This window comes from Aquarana catesbeiana, linkage group LG07 (assembly GCF_042186555.1).
Source record: "Aquarana catesbeiana isolate 2022-GZ linkage group LG07, ASM4218655v1, whole genome shotgun sequence".
NCBI classification, from domain to species: domain Eukaryota; kingdom Metazoa; phylum Chordata; class Amphibia; order Anura; family Ranidae; genus Aquarana; species Aquarana catesbeiana.
In genome coordinates, this window is record NC_133330.1 from 340,576,081 (window position 1) to 340,596,780 (window position 20,700).

The following is a 20,700-nucleotide window of genomic DNA, read 5'->3' on the forward strand; positions in this document are numbered from 1 at the left end:
TACATTGGTGAACCTCAAAAACAGGAAGGCCAGATTAGAGTTTGCCAAACAACATCTAAAAAAGCCTTCACAGTTCTGGAACAACATCCTATGGACAGATGAGACCAAGATCAACAGAGTGATGGGAAGAGAAGAGTATGGAGAAGGAAAGGAACTGCTCATGATCCAAAGCATACCACCTCATCAGTGAAGCATGGTGGTGGTAGTGTCATGGGTTGGGCATGTATGGCTGCCAATGGAACTGGTTCTCTTGTATTTATTGATGATGTGACTGCTGACAAAAGCAGCAGGATGAATTCTGAAGTGTTTCGGACAATATTATCTGCTCATATTCAGCATAATGCTTCAGAACTCATTGGACGGCGCTTCACAATGCAGACGGACAATGACCCGAAGCATACTGCGAAAGCAACCAAAGAGTTTTTTAAGGGAAAGAAGTGGAATGTTCTGCAATGGCCAAGTCAATCACCTGACCTGAATCCGATTGAGCATGCATTTCACTTGCTGAAGACAAAACTGAAGGGGAAATGCCCCAAGAACAAGCAGAAACTGAAAACAGTTGCAGTAGAGGCCTGGCAGAGCATCACCAGGGATGAAACCCAGCGTCTGGTGATGTCTATGCGTTCCAGACTTCAGGCCATAATTGACTGCAAAGGATTTGCAACCAAGTATTAAAAAGTGAAAGTTTGATGGATGATTGTTAATCTGTCCCATTACTTTTGGTCCCTTAAAAAGTGGGAGGCACATATACAAACTGTTGTAATTCCTACACCGTTCACCTGATTTGGATGTAAATACCCTCAAATTAAAGATGAGAGTCTGCAGTTAAAGCACATCGTGTTTGTTTCATTTCAAATTCATTGTGGTGGTGTATAGAGCCAAAAAAAATTAGAATTGTGTTGATGTCCCAATATTTATGGACCTGACTGTAGAAGAGTGAAGGTAGAAAAAGACCAAGCAGTCCATCAAGTTTGCCCCTTTTGTGTTTTTTGTTTTTATGCGTTTTGCCTGAGTATAGATGTCTGTTTGTCCCAAACACAATTTACCTGCCCTTGCTGGAAGTGTTCTCTGAGCATCAACTACTCTTTTGGCAAAACAGTACTTTCTAAGGTCAGTTTTGAACTTTCCTCCTGCTAGTTTGTGTTCTTGATCTTGGCTTCAGATTGCAAATACTGCCCTCTTGAACCTTTGTGACACTCTTCCTGGATTTAAAGGTTTCAGTCATGTCCCTCCTTTCTCTTCTTTCCTCTAGACTGTAGATATGAAGGTCCTGCAGTCTTTCCTGATATGTTTTATCCCTCAGACCAGCCATTCTCACCCAGGGTCCCATGGTATCCTAGGGTTCCTCCAGAGGTTCTCAGGGGTTCCATGCGCTTTGATTGACCTCCCATTTGATGGTGTCTGTATAGTTTAGGGGCCAATGCAAATTGGCAGAGCCAGTGGCATTACACCAATAATTGCCAGAAAAACAAGACAGCACTGCTCCAAGCCTCTTGTGTATTTAATACCTGTTCATTGCAAGGTGCCGGTCAACAAGCAACAACAACAAGCACAGTTCAAATCATTACTAAGACCTCATCTGGAATGTGCAGTTCAGTTTTGGGCTCCAGTTCTCAAAAAGGATATCGGGGAACTGGAGAAAGTGCAGAGAAGGGCAACCAAACTGATAAGAGGCATGGAGGAGTTCAGCTATGAGGAAAGATTAGAGGAACTGAATTTATTCTCTCCTGAGAAGAGGAGATTAAAGGGTGGATATGATCTCCATGTATAAATACATAAGGGGTCCATATAGTGAACTTGGTGTTCAGTTATTCACTTTACAATCATCACAGAGGACAAGGGGGCACTCTTCATGCCTAGAGGAAAAGAGATTTCATCTCCAAATACGGAAAGGTTTTTTCACAGTAAGAGCTGTGAAAAAGCACCTCGTTGGCCTGAGCTGTGTATGCTTTGTGTTGTGGACTATGGAACCTTTTACCCCAGAGGAACCCTTAAAATAATTTTAAGACCTTGGGAATTCCCTAATAAAACCAATTTATGGTGGACGGGGGGGTCAATGAGAAAAATATCTCTCTTGCAGTCGTGATCAGAGTGTCCTCCATATACCTCCTAGCACTTCTGTTGAGTCACATTCTGGGAACCCCTCGGACGGGAACCCGATCGGCCTCACCAGAGCTTGTGGAAGGACTCATTACTTTTGAATGAATAAGTGTTGAATATGTGGACGTGTGTTTTGGTAGAACATTAGAAGTGACAGAGTGCTGTCTTGTAAATGCAGTGCCCAGATTTCCTGAATAAGAGCATTGACATTTCCAGTCGGCCGTCTGCCCCGCTGCCAGCTCCCCGCTCAACCCATCCCATTCATGTTCACCGTAACATTTATTAAATGTCTCACATTAGAGCAGAAACAATCCCTGCTTGTCTGTCATGCACACACAGGCCTGGATATAATTACCGTTACATTTCTCCTCTGGCTTGTGCCGGCCGTGCGGCTGCCGAGCGAATTCACTTAGCATGAGGAGGCGCAGGGGCGAACAATGCCTGTGTAGTGGAGTTTGTGGTGTGGTGCGTGCGACGGAGGAGGCTGCGACCGCTTCGTGCCTTCATTCTTCACGAGCCAACATGAAAGGGAGCTTGGAAGAGCGCCATGTGTCTAATCACTACAGCCATTTAAAGGGGACTTTCTTATTTTTTTTTATTTTTACTTCCTTGGATTTTACAAGACGTAAATAGTTGTAACATACTGTAATAGTCCTACTACATTGTGTGATGGCCTCCATAGCTAGTTTAAGCGGGGAGGGGGGTAGAATAGTGTTTAACCACTTAAGGACCGAGCCTCTTTCTGAGATTTGTTGTTTACAAGTTAAAAATAGAGAAAATTACTTAGAACCCCTAAACATTATATATTTTTTTTCCCTAACACCCTAGAGAATAAAATGGCGGTCGTTGCAATACTTTCTGTCACACCGTATTTGCGCAGAGGTCTCACAAGCGCACTTTTTTTAGGGAAAAAATACACTTTTTTAATTAAAAAACAAGACAACAGTAAAGTTAGCCCAATTTTTTTTTTATATTGTGAAAGATAATGTTATGCCGAGTAAATTCATACCCAATATGTCACGCTTCAAAATTGCACCCACTCGTGGAATGGCGTCAAACTTTTACCCTTAAAAATCTCCATATGCGACGTTTAAAAAATTCTACAGGTTGCATGTTTTGAGTTACAGAGGAGGTCCAGGGCTAGAATTATTTCTCTCGCTCTAACGATCGTGGCGATACCTCACATGTGTGGTTTTGACCACCGTTTTCATATGCGGGCACTACTCACGTATGCGTTCGCTTCTGTGCACGAGCTCGTCGGGATGGGGCGCTTTAAAAAAATTTTTTTTTTTTTTATTATTTATTTTACTTGATTTTATTTATTTTTTCACAAAAAAAAAAATTGGGTCACTTTTATTCCTATTACAAGGAATGTAAACATCCCTTGTGATAGAAAAAAGCATGATAGGTCCTCTTAAATATGAGATCTGGGGTCAAAAAATCCTCAGATCTCATATTTGGACTAAAATGCAATAGTAAAAAAAAAAAAAAAATTGCCATTTGAAAAAATGACATTGAAAAAAATGTGCCTTTAAGACGTATGGGCGGAAGTGACTTTATGACGTCGCTTCCGCCCTGCAATGGTTTGGAGACGGGTGGGGGCCATCTTAGCCTCACTCGTCTCCATACCCAGCCACGACAAGGACCCGATCGCCTCCGCCGCACAGGAGAGTGGCAGGAGGGGGGGCCCCTCTCCCGCCGCCGATAACGGTGATCTCGTGGCGAATCCGCCGCAGAGACCACCATTATCGTAAACACGACCGGCTCCTAAAGAGATAGACACCTCGGTTGTGGCAGCAAGCTGCTGCCGTTAGCGAGATATCCATCTTCATATGTACAGGAGCCGGTCGGCAAGTGGCTAGGGTGTCTGAATATATATATATATATATATATATATATATATATATATATATATTATGTTTGGGGGTTCTGAGTAATTTTCTAGCAAAAAAAAAAAAAATGATTTTAACTTGTAAACAACAAGTTTGGAAAATAGGCCCGGTCCTTTAAGTGGTTAAAGCTTCAAAAAAGCATCACGGAAGTGTCACAGAAGCATCAAAAGCTCATCAAAAAATCCAGTTGAAGCGATAGGTGCCTTAATGTGTGTTTAAAGTCGAAGCAAATGTAAATGAGCCCTAAAAGAAATTGTAAAGCCTTGTGCACACTGCACGTTTTTAATGTGGATTTCAGGGGCGCCTGGCGTTTTTTTTGGGGGGGGGGGGGGGGTTGCCTCTAATTGCCCCTCCATGTTAGTTTAGCTGCCCATGCACACATAAGGCACAGGAGCCCTTTGTGAATTCTAATCTGGATTGGATAAAGGTATTTTCACCCTAAAATGTTGTCGCTGCTCCCCCCTCCACGTGTACGGGATGTCCTTCTGTAATGTGCGGTATTCAGTCGCAGTATCCCCCGCCGTCTCACCCTTCTATTATATTCTTCAATAGCTTTCATTAGTCAGGAGTTGTGTGTATAGCAATTGTGCGGACATTCTGTACAGACCTCCTGTGTGTGTGTATTGCCTCCGATGTAATAATACCTCTATTCAAAATGGTTATTATTCTAAGAGAGATGGATATACAATACACACACAGGTAAGTCAGACCGAGTCTTATGTAATAATTGGAAATGCACTTCTTCCCAGCACAAGGGCTGCACCTAGAGCTACTAAAACAACAGAGAGCAGCTCTTCTTGTTAATAATAGGTCGCTCTGTCTACATTCAGTAATGCAGGTTCAGGGACAGCCAGGCTGTGGAGGAAAAGGGCGAGATCGTCCTTTCTCAACGTTTTGTAACACGGAGGAACTTCTGAAAGAACTTTCCGGTCTCAGGGCCGGTCCACACCAAAAAACGCGTTGTGGGATGGGCGCGTCGTGTCAACATTTCCTAGGTCACGTTCAAATCGCACTGCTTGCGGGTGCCAATACATCATTAGCGGCACCCCAAATGACGCACGTGTACACACCCGTGCGCCAGGGGCGGATCCAGAGTCTAGTCTCGGGAGGGGCACTGCCAGAAAATATTTTTTTTTGGGGTACATCTATCAGGGAAATGGCTGGTGTTGGCGCTTCAATCATCATGGCACCATGGTTGTTATGGTGTCAGGATGATTGAAGCCCATTATTACTATTATTACATTGTTATAAAAAATTAAATAGTTTAACTCACCATAATGCAGAATCAGTGGGAGCCCCGAGTGTGTCACTTGCCACCTCACCTGTCACCAGATGCAGATGGTCACTTGCCACGTTGCCTGCCAAATGTTGCGGATTGTCACTTGCCACGTCGCTTGTCACCAGATGCAGATTGTCACTTGCCACGTCGCCTGCCACATGTTGCGGATTGTCACTTGCCAGGTCGCCTGTCACCAGATGAAGATTGTCACTTGCCACCTGCTAAGGTGGTCTCTTGTGTCCCAGAGACAGGCAGCAGAGAGATGATGTAATCTCTCTGCTGCCGCAGCTGCCTGCATGGTGAGGGGGGAACTGCAGGGATGCAGGGCGGGCGCCGGGCGGTGAGAGATGATGTCATCTCTCTGCTCCCCTGCCGGCTCCCTGATTGGCCAGCAGCCAACAAACACATTGAGCGGCGCCGGCACATCTCACCAACTGAGCCGCCGGGCCAGCCTGCTGTCTCTCTTCTGCGGAGCCGTCCAGCGGGTCTCTCTCACCTATGGAGCCGCCCGTTGGCTCTCTCACTTACGGAGCCGCTCGCCGGCTCTCTCACTTACGGAGCCGCTCGCCGGCTCTGTCACCTACAGAGCCGCCCGGCGGCTCTCTCACTTACGGAGCCGCCCGCCGGCTCTGTCACCTATGGAGCCGCCCGGTGGCTCTCTCACTTACGGAGCCGCCCGCCGGCTCTCTGACTCACCCGCATTTCTCGGAGGGGGCTATTGCCCCGTTGCCCCCCCCCCCCTGGATCCGCCCCTGCCGCGCGCGCACACACGCTTTCTGGGCCAAAAGCTCATTTAAAATGGTCTGTTGCAAAGTGGAAAGCTACGTGACCATATGCCACCCTGCCCCTTGCGCACAGGAATTCGCCATTATTATTGCGCCATTATGTTTGCTGGCATGCCCTTCCTAACAGGGGCCCGTGCAAGGCTGAAGAGAAGGCCAGAAGTCAGATTTAGGAGAAAAACATCCTTTTTTTTTTTTCTTTTTTTTTTGGTATTTTGTATGTGGCGCAATGTTCGGTCACTCCAGGTCATGTAGATCCCAAGAGGATCCCCACTTGTTAAGAGTTTGAAGGAAACATAAAATAAGCCTTTATATCGCCTGCCCCCTTCCATCTCCATAGTGAAGGCTGTAAATGTTTGCTGCTTTTTCGGCCGTGGCTGTTTACAGAGCCTTGTATATATGTTACCAGGATATTGTGCGTCCAGATGGCGGGAAGACGAATAAATATACTCTGAGGACGGCTGCTTCCCTATGAATGGAGCTGTCGTTAGTACTGCGGATATTCCGCTTTATTTTATGTCCAGTCTTTGTAATATTTGGGAATTTCCATAGTTGGTTGTGTCATCTGCATTGCATTGTGTTACCATCTGCACGTGTGGCATTTCCATGGTACTGATTGGTGGCAGATGTACATATGTTATACAGCACAGAGCCTCCAGCGTCTACAATCTTCTAGGAGGCTCCATCCTCAGCAGTCATGTGACCCAGGATGGGGAAACATTGTATCAAGTGTTTTTCTGCACAACAGGAAACAATGTACAGATGTCGTTCTTTTATAGCCTTCCACCATAGGGAATGGCTGCGTTTTTTGGGGGCCCATTTCATTGATTTTCATTTTGCTGCACCCTACCTTATTCACTTACAAACGTTTTCTCCAATTTAAAGTAGAACTATAGGCAAAACTTTGTTTTTTTAATTTAGGATAGAGTAATGCCGCGTACACACGACTGGACTTTCCTTCAGAGTAGACTCTGACGGTCTTTCCGACGGAGTTCCGCTGAAACGGACTTGCCTACACACGATCACACCAAAGTCCGATCGTTTAGAACGTGATGACGTACGACGGGACTAGAGAAAGGAAGTTCAGTAGCCAATAGCTGCCCCTGCGTCGTTTTTGGTCCGTCGCACTAGCATACAGACGAATGGTTTTCCCGATAGGAATGGAGTCCGTTGGAAAGATTTGAAACATGTTCTATTTCTAGGTCCGTCAGATTTTTAGAAAGAAAAAGTCAGATGAAGCCCACACATGATCGGAATGTTCGACGGAATCATTCTGTTGGACCTTTACTGCCAGAAATTCCGGTCACGCGGCATTAGGGGAGGGGTTCTAACCCCTGTCAGATTTTTTTTTTTCGCCATCTGCGTCCCATTGCGGAGATTTCCCTTCATTTCCTGTCCCATAGCCAAACAGGAAGTGAGAGGAAATCCCTGCAAAATAAGGGAATCCATTGGGGACCCCCCCAGGTCACCAGAACTAGTGTCCCTATTGGGAGATTTCCCCTCTATCACTTTTCTGGGGACAACCCAAAATTTTGGATTTTCTTTTACTTTAACTTCTCAATGATAATGGCAAACAGGACAAATAGGGGGAATCTCCCTAATGGGGGCACAGACAACAATAAAAACTGGCAGGGGTCACACGCCATCTAAAACAAAACAAAAAAAAGTTTTGCCTTTAGTTATACTTTAAAGTTCAACAAGAAATTTGTCTGTGTAAAGTGTCATCAGATGGTGAAAAATGGTGACTGACATACTGATCCTACTGTGTGAGCTCCTCTGATACAGAGAGACTGATGTGACTGGCTCAGTGTTCTCTGTACAGCACTGCGGTATGTGTCAGAGCTATATACAGTGGGTTATTATTATTATTATTTTACAGGATTTATATAGCGCCAACCAAATAATTATTTGCTTCCCTGCAGAGTGGGTTTGCCCACTTATAAAGAAATGAAGGTTCTATAATTTTTATCAGAGGTGTATTTTATATGATAGAAACAGAATATCAACCAAAAATCCAGAAAAAAACACAAATGATACAAATGTTATAAATATAGTTGCAGTTCAGTGAGTAAAATAAGTATTTGATCCCCAAGCAAAACATGACTTAGTACTTGGTGGAGAAACCCTTGTTGGCGATCACAGGGGTCAGACGTTTCTTGTAGTTGGTGACCAGGTTTCCACACATCTCAGGAAAGATTTTGGTCCACACTTTTTTACAGATCTTTTCTAAATCCTTAAGGTTTCTTGGCTGTCGCTTGGAAACTTGAAGTTTTAGCTCCCTCAATAAATTTTCTATAGGATTAAGGTCTGGGGACTGGCTAGGCCACTCCATGACCTTAATGTGTTTCTTCTTGAGCCACTCCTTTGTTACCTTGGCGGTATGTTTTGGGTCATTGTCATGCTGGAAGACCCATCCATGACCCATCCTCGGTATTCTGGCTGAGGGAAGAAGGTTCTCATCCAAAATGTTACAATACATGGCCCCGTCCATTGGCCCCTCAATGCAGAAAAGTTGGTCTGTAACTTTAGCAGATAAACAGCCCCAAAGCATCATGTTTCCACCTCCACGTTTGACTGTAGGGATGATGTTCTTAGGGTCATAGTCAGCATTTTTCTTCCTACAAACACGGTGAGTCGAGTTAATGCCAAAGAGCTCAAGTAATGACCACAGTACTTTCTCCCAATCCTTCTCTGAATCTTTTAGAATGATGTTTATTGGCAAACTTCAGATTGTCCTGTACATGTGCCTTCTTGAGGATGGGGACCTTTTCTCATGACTATCCTTACCCCATGAGGAGAAATCTTGCATGAAGCTCCAGACTGAGGGCGATTGGTAGTTATTTTGTATTTTTCCATTTGTAAATAATCTCTCCAACAGTTGTCTCCTTCTCACCAAGCTTCCTGCTGATGGTCTTGTAGCCCATTCCAGCCTTGTGCAGGTCCTACAATCTTGTCCCCGATGTCCTCTGACAGATCTTTGGTCTTACCCATGATGGTGAGGTTTGAATAGAAGACATTCTGTGGACAGTTGTCTTTTATACACATAACGAGTTGTCGTTTGGAGGACCTTCTTACATTGACAGGACTAATCTGTGTACCACATGAGCACCTACTGTATCCAGTCTGTGGGGGGCAGAATTATTGTTGGTTGGTAGGAGATCAAATACTTATTTTACTCACTAAAATGCACGTCCATTTAAAGCATTTGTATCATGTGTGTTTTTTCTGGATTTTTGGTTGATATTCTGTCTCTATCATATAAAATACACCTATGATAGAAATGATAGACCCTTCATTTCTTTATAAATGGGCAAACTTACACAATCTGCAGGGAATCAAATCATTATTTTCTCCACTGTAAATGTATAAAAATAACAGTGTGTGACTGTAAATTTTTGTTTATTAAAAAAAATCAAACTAACATACAGCTTATTAAAAAAAAAAACATATTTACATAAAAATAAACAATAACTAAACAAAAACAAGCGTGCTTACATCAGCAAGTAAAGAAAAACGTTTCCTGACAAGATAACCTAGAAAGAAACATATTTTAATGACAACAAAAGAGACTACAAACCCCGAATCTCAACTTAAACACAATCCAAGCTAAGAAACATTTTGAAATTTAATTGCCATCAGGATGCGATTCCAAACCCCCCCCCCCATTAACCCCTCCCCCCACATCATTCACCCCGACTTCCACATCATTCACCTTGCATTCTGCACCAGCCACTCTCTTTCCCTTCCCACCTCCCCCCCATATACATGCTTGAACCATTCCCAAAACAGATCCAGCGATTCTGGATGCACAAATGACAAATCATATTCAAAGGAACCAGCCGGACTGATAAGAGCATAAATATCCTCCGCCTTAAATCCCATGGCTAGGATCTTATCCACAACCACCCTCCCGATAGGTGGAAAACCTCCTCCTTCCCACCTGAGCTATACCACATTCCTGCGTTTAATGAAAGGTGCGTTAGGTGAAAGTCGCACATCTGGCTCCCTTCCAGCAGTAGCATAACTTTGTACCGACACAGCCTTAGCACAATTCCTAACTGGGACAGATGACACATTAACTGGTTGCATAGGAACCTCAGAAATCTGGTTTGGTAAATTACCCACCACTTGATCCTCCCTCCTCCCCTCCAGCGCAACAGTCCAGCTCACTATAGTCCCAGAAGTACCACAGATACCAGCAGTCCCGTCATCAAGTAATGTTTTCCGTTTAGAAAAAACACCAGCTGTTTCAGCGTTCATACAGCCCTCCTGCTCTGCAGTTTCAATGTTCATGGGACATTCCTGGTCTGCACTGTTATGCCGCGTACACAAGATCGCACATTCCGTAAATCCATAGTTTTCCCTGCTGATTGCAAGGATCTGTTGGCAGGTGCAATCTCAGGAAAGTCCTCCACACACTGAAAGAGATTTTCATCAAGCACTCCTTTACCAAGATCTTCATCTGATGAGTCGGTGCCACTGAAGGGAGATTCCATTTCTGTAATGGCCTGCAGCAATCCGCCATTTTCCTCAACCTCCTCCTGAGATGACCCAGGCTGCTGGGGAGGGAGAGGGCAGATACTGACTGAGACACGACAGATCCTGAGACATGTGTAGTACTGGGGCCACCATGTCAAGTCACTTCCTTACCCCCCATTCTTACTGTCGCTGTTACTCTTGTATCCACCCTCTGACTGGTACTAGCACAGGCACTTTCCATCATCTGTTGGAATCTCTCCTCATTCTCACACTTTTCTCTGAGCACACCGCTGCCTGCCTTCAGAGAAGTAACCAGCTTCTCCTGCTTTCCAATGCCTCCTCCAGAGACTTCAGTTTGGAGACTTCCCTCTTACTGTTTCCAGACTTGCAGGGATTTCTTTTTTCTGAGATCTTCTTTCATGGCAGCAAGTTTCTGTTCCTCCTTAGCAATGCAGCGAAGTCTGTTCACCACTCTATCCTGGAAGACTGGTAATTACTACCCTTGCATAGGGACAGGCCCAGGATCTATTGCAGCTTGAGCACATAGAGTAGACCTCAGTTCCTCTAGAGAGCCTCCACCTTCATCTTCCCCAACATGGTCCATGCTTGCCTGGAAAAAGCTTGCATGAGAGGCCGCAGGCTTGCTGCTTCTCTCAGCTGAGATCACAACGGAGTGAGCCAACAGCACCCTGCAGTACAGCACCACCTGTTGGAGAAGCTCCTCTGGTGCAGAGACTGATGGGACTGGCCCAGTGTTCTCTGTACAGCACTGCGGTATATGTCAGAGCTATATAAATGTATAATAATAGTGTGTGACTGTGGAGGGACATAAGAGTGTTAGCTCCCCTGGTCCACTTATCATACTCCATGGAGGAGGGGCCCTCAATCATTTCCCGGTTGTGTTCCAGCATGGCTTCCACACACACATTGGCAGACTGGTAGGAGAGGAACTCCTGAGGGCTGTTTGAGTCCAGTATAAATATCCGACTTGGAATGCCAATGAAGTAGGCAGAGGAATGTTCATTAATGTCAGTGTTCCTGCAAGGCTGCCAAATAGACAATTTGTGTTTGAGTTATAGGAGTGTAATCCTGGAGGAGCATGTAACCTCACAGCACTGGCACTGTACTCACCATCTGCTGCCCAGGCGGCTAAGTCACTTCAGTGAGGGGAAATTATTCATGAATAAATTGGGTGCATATCCTGAGGTCTTCATTTATCCTTTTCATTGATTTGACAGTCATTTTTGAGTGACTCACATTTTTTAGATTCATTCATTTCCATTTTCAGCATTTGCTGATTGGATTGTGCTGTGTCTAATCACAGCACAGTCGGGTCGCCGATCGATGGATGTCCCCTGGCACCCGCTGATCAGCGAGGAGACAGGTAGGCAGGGGTGATGCTAGGTGGATAAAAGATCAGGGACTTCAGCCCAAAGGTAAATTTGATAACCCCTCCCACATTTTAAAGTAAGTCCATCCCAAGCCCAGCATCATGGGGGGTTTAGGCTCACTTGCTGGTTGCTGCCTGGTCCATCAAATGCCCATCAATGCAGCCTCACCAGTGCCCATCAATGCAGCCTCACCGATGTCCATCAATGCAGCCTCACCAGTGCCCATCAATGCAGCCTGGTCAGTGCCCATCAATTCAGCCTCACCAGTGCCCATCAGTGCAGCCTCACCAGTGCCCATCAATGCAGCTTTACCAGTGCCCATCAATGCAGCCTCACCAGTGCCCATCAGTGCAGCCTCACCAGTGCCCATCAATGCAGCCTCACCAGTGCCCATCGATGCAGCAGGATCAGTGCCCATCAGCTCAGCCTTACCTGTGCTCATCAATGCAGCCTGATCAGTGCCCATCAATGCAGCCTTACCAGTGCCCATCAATGCAGCCTAATCAGTGCACATCAGCTTAACCTTACCTGTGCCCATCAATGCAGCCTGATCAGTGCCCATCAGCTCAGCCTCACCAGTGCCCATCAATGCAGCCTGATCAGTGCCCATCAATTCAGCCTCACCAGTGCCCATCAATGCAGCTTCACAAGTGCCCATCAGTGCAGCCTCACCAGTGCCCATCAATTCAGCCTCACCAGTGCCCATCAATGCAGCCTGATCAGTGTCTATCAATGCAGCCTCACCGGTGCCCATCAATGCAGCTTCACCGGTGCCCATCAGTGCAGCCTCACCAGTACCCATCAGTGCAGCCTCACCAGTGCCCATCAATGCAGCCTCACCAGTGCCCATCAATGCAGCAGGATCAGTGCCTGTCAGCTCAGCCTTGCCTGTGCTCATCAATGCAGCCTTACCAGTGCCCATCAATGCAGCCTGATCAGTGCACATCAGCTTAGCCTTATCTGTGCCCATCAATGCAGCCTAATCAGTGCCCATCAATGCAGCCTGATCAATGCCCATCAATGCAGCCTCACCAGTGCCCATCAGCTCAGCCTCACCAGTGCCCATTAATGCAGTCTAATTACTGCCCATCAATGCAGCCTGATCAGTGCAGCCTCACCAGTGCCCATCACTGATCAATGCAGCCCCACCAGTGCCCAAAAATGCACATCAGCTTAGCCTTAAATGTGCCCATTAATGCAGCCATGATCAGTGCTTTAGCCTTACCAGTGCACATCAGCTTAGCCTTACCTGTGCCCACCAATGCAGCCATGATCAGTGCCCATCAGCTCAGCCTCACCACTGCCCATCAATGCAGCCTGATCAGTGCCCATCAATGCAGTCTGTTCAGTGCCCATCAATGCAGCCTCACCAGTGCCCATCAATGCAGCCTGATCAGTGCCCATCAGCACAGCCTTGCCAGTGCAGCCATGGGGAGAGGAGAGCCACCGATTTACACAGAGCTGGGAACTCCCCTTTACCCGGCGCTCACAGTCACACAAAATCCCGGCTCCTATGATGGACGTCACATGTCCCGCCATTGGACCAGTGTGATGTCCATCATAGGAGGTGGGACTTCATGGAGCCGGGTAAGCGGGAGACACCCGCTCTGTGTAATCTGGTGGCGCTCGCCCCCCTTCCCTTCAGAGGCAGCCCGTGCACCCCCAGGATCGGCCCTGCAAAGAGGCCCCAGGGCAGTCTGGCCCTGTATAGCCCTGAGTTCCAGGCCAACCCTAGGCCTTGGGACTCGGGGCTAATAATCCTGAATGAGAAATACGAGACCTGGGGATTTTTGGGGGCCCACTCAGAGCTATAGCCCCGGTCAGCCCACCCCCCTCCCAACGCCACTGCAGGCAGGACAGAGCTCTGTCAATGTAAACAATGCAGAGCTCTGCCCTGTCAGTGGGGGATGTGATGGATTTTGATTCCCTGCAAAGCACATCCCTTAGTAAAAGTAGTACACTGTAGTAAACACACAAACACTGGCTAGGCACACAGTTAACCCTTTGATCGCCCTAGATGTTTAACCCCTTCCCAGCCAGTGTCATTGGTACAGTGACAGTGCATATTTTTATCACCGATCACACTACTAGTGTCACTGGTTCCCACAACGTGTCAGATTGTCCACTGCAATATCGCAGTCCCTCTATAAGTTGCTGATCACCACCATTAATTAAAAAAAATTCCAGTATATATTCTATAGTTTGTAGACGTTATAACTTTTGCACAAACCAATCATTATACACTTATTGGGATTTTTTTTTTACTAAAAATATGTAGCAAAATACAATTTTTTTTCAATTTTTTTTTTTTATTGGATATCTTATATAGCAGAAAGTAAAAACCATTGTTTTTTTTGTTTTTTGTTTTTTCAAAATTGTCGCTCTTTTTTTGTTTATAGCGCAAAAAATACAAACCGCAGAGGTGATCAAATACCACCAAAAGAAAGTTCAATTTGTGGGGAAAAAAATGACATACATTTTATTTATGTACAGCGTTGTATGACCGCGCAATTGTCAGTTAAAATAACGCAGTGCCATATTGCAAAAAATGGCCTGGTCATGAAGGGGGGTTAAATCTTCTAAAAGGTCAAGTGAAATAAGGCTGAAGTTTATTCTGCTTATACTTTGCCTTCCCTGGCCCCCACCCAACATCATACTAATAACCTGTTTAAATAAAACCTTTCCATTATCATGACATGCCTTATTTTATTCCCAGTGATGTCATCATTGGGTCTCTGTGCTTCTCTATTCAATGCAGGCAGATCGTGAATGGTAGGAGGGGCCGGCAGAGGGCTGTACACGGCTTCCTGAAAACAGCCCCCCGCCCCAGTACTCCTCTCATAAGCCCTCAGCCCTGATGCAAGCAGTGGGCTGGCTCTTAGGAGGAGTTATGCAAATATTAAAATGCCTTGAATGGATGGGTGTAAGTCTGGGGGAGTGGGCGTTCCCAGGCAGAGACTGTATTTGCATAGGTAACACCCACATGTGATGCTGAACCTCGATGATTGAAAGAACTGAATTCCAATGAATTGGAGGGGTGGCCCTGGGACAGTCAGGCTGGGGAGGACATTTTTTTTAGCTCCTCGGTGCTTTGTCGAACAAAAAAAAAGTCAACTGTAAAATCACAGCACATAAAAAAGTACACAGAGGGTACACAATTGCCAAATCTCTGAAGAGGAAGGGTGTCTAACCCTCAACCTCCCGAGGCTCAAGCCTCCTGACAGAGGCAAGGTACCCCAAGGTCTACCTAGGCCGGAAGTCAGGTCAACCCCACTTCTTAGGGACCAGCCGAACATGGTCCACCAAGTACTCCCAAAGAGAGACCCCTCCAGATGGGGAGAGGCAAAATAATCTGAAGGCCACAGAACCTCCCCATGATATCGGCGCAGGCCCCCTGATGACCTGCACCCTCTGTCTCTGTACAAACATACAAAAAAGACACAAGCGCAGTTTAAGTGACAAAAAAAAGTGACTAAGCACACAATAGGATCCTTCAGGATGGAGAGTGGGGGGGGAAGGGTCCGGTAAATATGTCAAATTTACCATCCCCTTCCTTTCCTGAATGAACACAATAAGTGATCAGTACCAATCACTCACTGTGTTCATTCGTAACTGAAACATAGTAACATAGTGTGTTTATTGGAGGGGGTGACTGTCTGGTTGACTGGGGCCCCGTGGTTTCTAACAGCAGAACTGCCTGGGGGGACCAACTCCCAAGGGCCAATAACACCATGTATTCTCTGCCTTCCCAGCTCATGGCCAGACAAGGTAGACCCGTTCAAATCAGGAGGCACTGGGTCCCTCCAGTCTTCCCATGGGAATTACCCCTGTGCCCCACCTTACCCAGTGAGGGCCCCAGATTTTGTTCCTACAAGACAAACCTTCAGAGCCCCCATCATAACAGCAGAAATACTGTACAGCCAGCCATTCCTACCAAAAGCACCTAGAATACTAGGTGATGCTGCCCTTCCTCCAGCATCTGACTTGCTGCAACTTCTAATACACATTGTGAGAAGCTCACAGTATGCAGTGAAATCAGAGGAAGCCATTTCAGTCCAGGAGGGGATCCTGTACAACTGTGCAAGACTAATAGGGAAGGCCGGAGTTAGACTAAAGAAGTGGCGTAGTAAGCAGGACGAGGAGAGAAGCCGGTACAACTGTACAAGGCTGAAACCCATAATAAATGCTTAAGGGCCCCCGCTCAGGCTTTCAAGGTCTGATGAGTTGGATGCCGCTGACTAGTGAGGGCGCAAGCTGAGGAAAGGCCCAAATCATACTACAGATATAGGAAGAGATGACCCAGCTGCCGCACACCTCACCCTACCCATTTTGTTAACAGGTAAAAGCAGCCTCAGCTCGATTCATCCAGACTCCGACATGTTTCGCCCTGCCCCGGGGGGCTTAATCTTGGAGATCATGATTAAGCCCCAGGGGCAAAACATGTTGGAGCCATGGTCTAGATGAATCGAGCTGAGGCTGTTTTTACCGGCTAACCACTAGGACCGGGTGAGGTGTGCGGCGGCCAGGCTATCTCTTCCTATTTCTGCAGTGTATAAGACTGAAGTTCAGCTTTCACGTTCCACAGCCTGTATGCTCATACCCCTCAGTGGAAGATGACACGTGAAGCATCGTTTGTATCTTTTAGTCTCTTTCTGATAGACAGGGATGCCAATTAATGTCACTCTTCATTTCTCCAGGCTGTGGATAAGTTGCTTGGGTAATGCAGTTCCTGGTAAAGTGGACGGTTTTCTCTACGATCCCATTATCTGGATACTTTAATCCTTCAGCTTCTCCTAAATAAAGAGGAGAAAATAAAGTGGATTTCTGATTTAATTCCACATGTCATGGCGTATCCCTGTACAGGCTCCTTGTATTTGTAGAACTCTGCGAGTGTCAGAGTACTTCTCTGCGGGGTTATCTAAATACCCGGAGCTAAGTGCTGGGAAGAGGTGAGAACAGTCTGCTTGTGCCCCCAGGAGCTGACCATCTATAGACATGAAGACAGATCTGCTGATCTACATCTTTCACTCTTTACTGTAAATCTTTATTCCTGACTGTTGCCTTTTGCTAACATCACATTACATTCTTTCTATTGTGCAGATAACTTAATCAAGGACATCTTGTCAGTTACAAAGGAATATCGCCTGACGCCAGCGCTCGACAGGTACAATCTCTGTGTGTTTTTTCAAACATTCAGTTTACAGGTTGGGGGTATGTAAATACAGATAAAGTGTATGGGGCTTTGGGGGGTGGGGGATTATTTCAAACAACAGCACTGCGCAACTGAATGGATGCACCCTTCAGAGGAAAGGTAAAACCAAGTTCCGTGCAAATTTTTCAAAATCCTTTTTAAAGCATGCTGGAATGAATAAAGCAGTAGTTAACTGGCAAAAAAAAAATTTCAGCCCCCTGTAGGTAGGTATAATCCATAATATGCTAGTATGTACCACATACTAGCACTTTATGACAAACATACCTTTTAGCGCTGTTACAGCTCCCCGGCGCTTCCATCTTCACCTGGTTTTCCTTCCGGGTTCACGGGCTCTAAAAGTTTGAATGGCCTGGCCTCACTCGGGGTTCATGGGCTCAGGCAGTTTGAATGGCCTAGCCTCACTCCGGGTTCATGGGCTCCGGAAGTTTGAATGGCCTGGCCTCACTCCGGGTTCATGGGCTCTGGCAGTTTGAATGGCCTGGCCTCACTCCGGGTTCATGGATTTAGGCAGTTTAAATGGCCTGGCCTCACTCCAGGTTCATGGACTCAGGCAGTTTGAATGGCCTGGCCTCACTCCGGGTTCATGGGCTCCGGAAGTTTGAATGGCCTGGCCTCACTCTGGGTTCATGGACTCAGGCAGTTTGAATGGCCTGGCCTCACTCCGGGTTCATGAGCTCTGGCAGTTTGAATGGCCTGGTCTCACTCTGGGTTTATGGGCTCAGGCAGTTTGAATGGCCTGGCCTCACTCCAGGTTCATGGACTCAGGCAGTTTGAATGGCCTGGCCTCACTCCGGGTTCATGAGCTCCTGCAGTTTGAATAGCCTGGTCTCACTCCAGGTTCATGTGCTCAGGCAGTTTGAATGGCCTGGCCTCACTCCGGGTTCATGAGCTCTGGCAGTTTGAATGGCCTGGTCTCACTCCGGGTTCATGGGCTCAGGGAGTTTGAATGGCCTGGCCTCACACCGGGTTCATGGACTCAGGCAGTTTGAATGGCCTGGCCTCACTCCGGGTTCATGAGCTCTGGCAGTTTGAATGGCCTGGCCTCACTCCGGGTTCATGGGTTCTGGCAGTTTGAATGGCCTGGTCTCATTCCGGGTTCATGGACTCAGGCAGTTTGAATGGCCTGGCCTCACTCCGGGTTCATGGGCTCAGGCAGTTTGAATGGCCTGGCCTCACTCCGGGTTCATGGACTCAGGCAGTTTGAATGGCCTGGCCTCACTCCGGGTTCATGGGCTCTGGCAGTTTGAATGGCCTGGTCTCATTCCGGGTTCATGGGCTCTGGCAGTTTGAATGGCCTGGCCTCACTCCGGGTTCATGGACTCAGGCAGTTTGAATGGCCTAGCCTCACTCCGGGTTCACGGGCTCCAGCAGTTTGAATGTCCTGGCTTCACTCCCACGCATGCAGGGTAGTTACGATTGCAGCAGAGTGCTCTGCAATTCCACGGCACTCTGTGTTACCTGAATGCAGAGCTTCACTGCACTTGTGTTGATGACCAGTGGCGGCCAGTGCTTAATAAATGGGGGGGTGGCAAACTAACACCAAACCCCCCCCCCCCCCTTTTTACAGGAGATGGCCCGGGAATGTGCGGTGATCGCACACACATCCCGCCACCCAGAGATGGCCGTAAATGCACAATCAAACAACCCACCGCCACCTGCAGGAGATGGACAGGAATGCGGCGATGGACCACCCTGGAGACAGACAGGACATCGGCGATCAGGGCATTACCTTTGGATTCAGGGGGAATGAAGTGCCGGGCTGTTGATCCTCCTCCCAGGCGAACAACAAGTGTGTCCTAAAACCCGATTGGCCAAGGAGTCCTAAGACTCCCTGGCCAATCGGGTCAGAGGAACTGCTTCCCGATTGTCTGGGAGGAGACTCAGGAAGACAATAGCGAATATTAATTGTCACACAACTGGTCCAAATCATTTGGTGAAGGAGAGGATTATGGTGTGGGGTGGTTTTTCAAGGTTTGGGCTTGGCCCCTTCGTTCCAGTGAAGGGAAGGTGTCAGCATACCAAGACATTTTGGACGATTTCATGCTCCAAACTTTGTGAGAACAGTTTGGGGACGGCCCCTTCCTGTTCCAACATGACTGCTCACCAGTGCACAAAGCAAGGTCCATGAAGACATGGATGAGCGAGTTTGGGGTGGAGGAACTTGACTGGCCTGCGCAGAGTGCTGACCTCAACCCGATAGAACACCTTTGGGATGAATTAGAGCAGAGACTGCGAGCCAGGCCTTCTTTTCCACTTCAGTGCCTGACCTCACAAATGCGTCTCTGGAAGAATGGTCAAACATTCCCATAGACACACTCCTAAACCTTGTGGACAGCCTTCCCAGAAGAGTTAAAGCTTTTATAGCTGCAAAGGGTGGGCCAACTCAATGTTGAACCCTACGGACTAAGACTGGGATGCAATTAATGTTCATGTGTGTAAAGGCAGGCGTCCCAATACTTTTGGTAATATGGTCTATCTATGAATGCTCATTCTCTGGCATATACTAGAAAGTGGAACAGTAATGATGATTGTGAGCCAGGTCTTCTCATCCAACATTAGTACCTGACCTCACAAATGCTCTTTTGGCTGAAAGGGCACAAATTTCCACAAACGTGCTCCAAAATCTTGTGGAAAGCCTTCCCAGAAGAGTGGAGACTGTTATAGCCCCTAAGGAAGGCCAACTCCAAATTAACACCAAGTTAGTCAGATGTCTGCAAACCTTCAGCCATATAGTACATATCTGTTCCAGTTTTAACACTTTCGTGACGGGTTCTGAAGTGTAATTTCTATACTGCTTGAAGTCTGAATGGAGGAGACCAGAGAGCACAGGGGGGGGGGGGGGGGTAACCATAGAAGACATGGAGAGATAGAGGCTTCATTTTCCAGTTTCCAAAGGGGCATTTTACTGTAAGAGCAGTATAAATGTGGAATAATCTTCCACTGGCATTGGATCAGATTCTGTAGGTCATGTCAAAAGACAAGCGAGATGTTTTTCTAAAATAGCAAAATGCTGTTTTAAGCCTTGTTTACACCTGCGGTTGGGGAGCAGGAAAACCACTCAGCTGCGCCATGGTTTTACAGCCCCCACCCACTACCCCCTTAAGCAGCCAGGGGTGTATACATCAAGGCACAGCAAGATTTATCCCCCACTGTTGTGTGCAGTGGGCAGTACCACCTGCTGAACACGAACCATTCTCCTGAATGGAGGTGCCCTGCAACCGTGTGCAACTCACGTGGTTTAGGCGGAGTTAAAAGGGGTAAAAGCAGGCGATGGAGGTGGTGATACATCGCCTCCTCACCACCTGTCAGATGCTCTCCAAAGAAAGATGTCTTTGAAGTTTGTGTTGGAATAATAAAGTTTTACAATTGTTGAATGTTGCACTGTGCTGCCACCTATTTTTTTCCATTTGTGTTAACAGTTGGGGGTGAGGACAAGCCCATGCTTAGTGCCTACATCTAGTCAGCAGAAGAATTGATACACCATATAGGATTTATCTTGGTATAGGGAACCCTTTACTTGGATGGTTGTCTCCCAGTTGGCCGATATTGGCCAGGTTAGAACGTT

General features: G+C 46.8%; 1 protein-coding gene across 4 annotated transcripts in view; it reads left to right on the forward strand.

The window, feature by feature from the left end:
* Nucleotides 1-20,700, forward strand: part of ST3GAL3 (ST3 beta-galactoside alpha-2,3-sialyltransferase 3) — a gene marked incomplete at its 3' end in the record, with an annotated part of 495,733 nt that overhangs the window by 428,247 nt on the left and 46,786 nt on the right. For all 4 annotated transcript variants that reach the window (XM_073593923.1, XM_073593922.1, XM_073593925.1 and 1 more), the window contains 1 exon segment: nt 17,024-17,087. In XM_073593923.1, the coding sequence (XP_073450024.1) occupies nt 17,024-17,087 (64 nt within the window).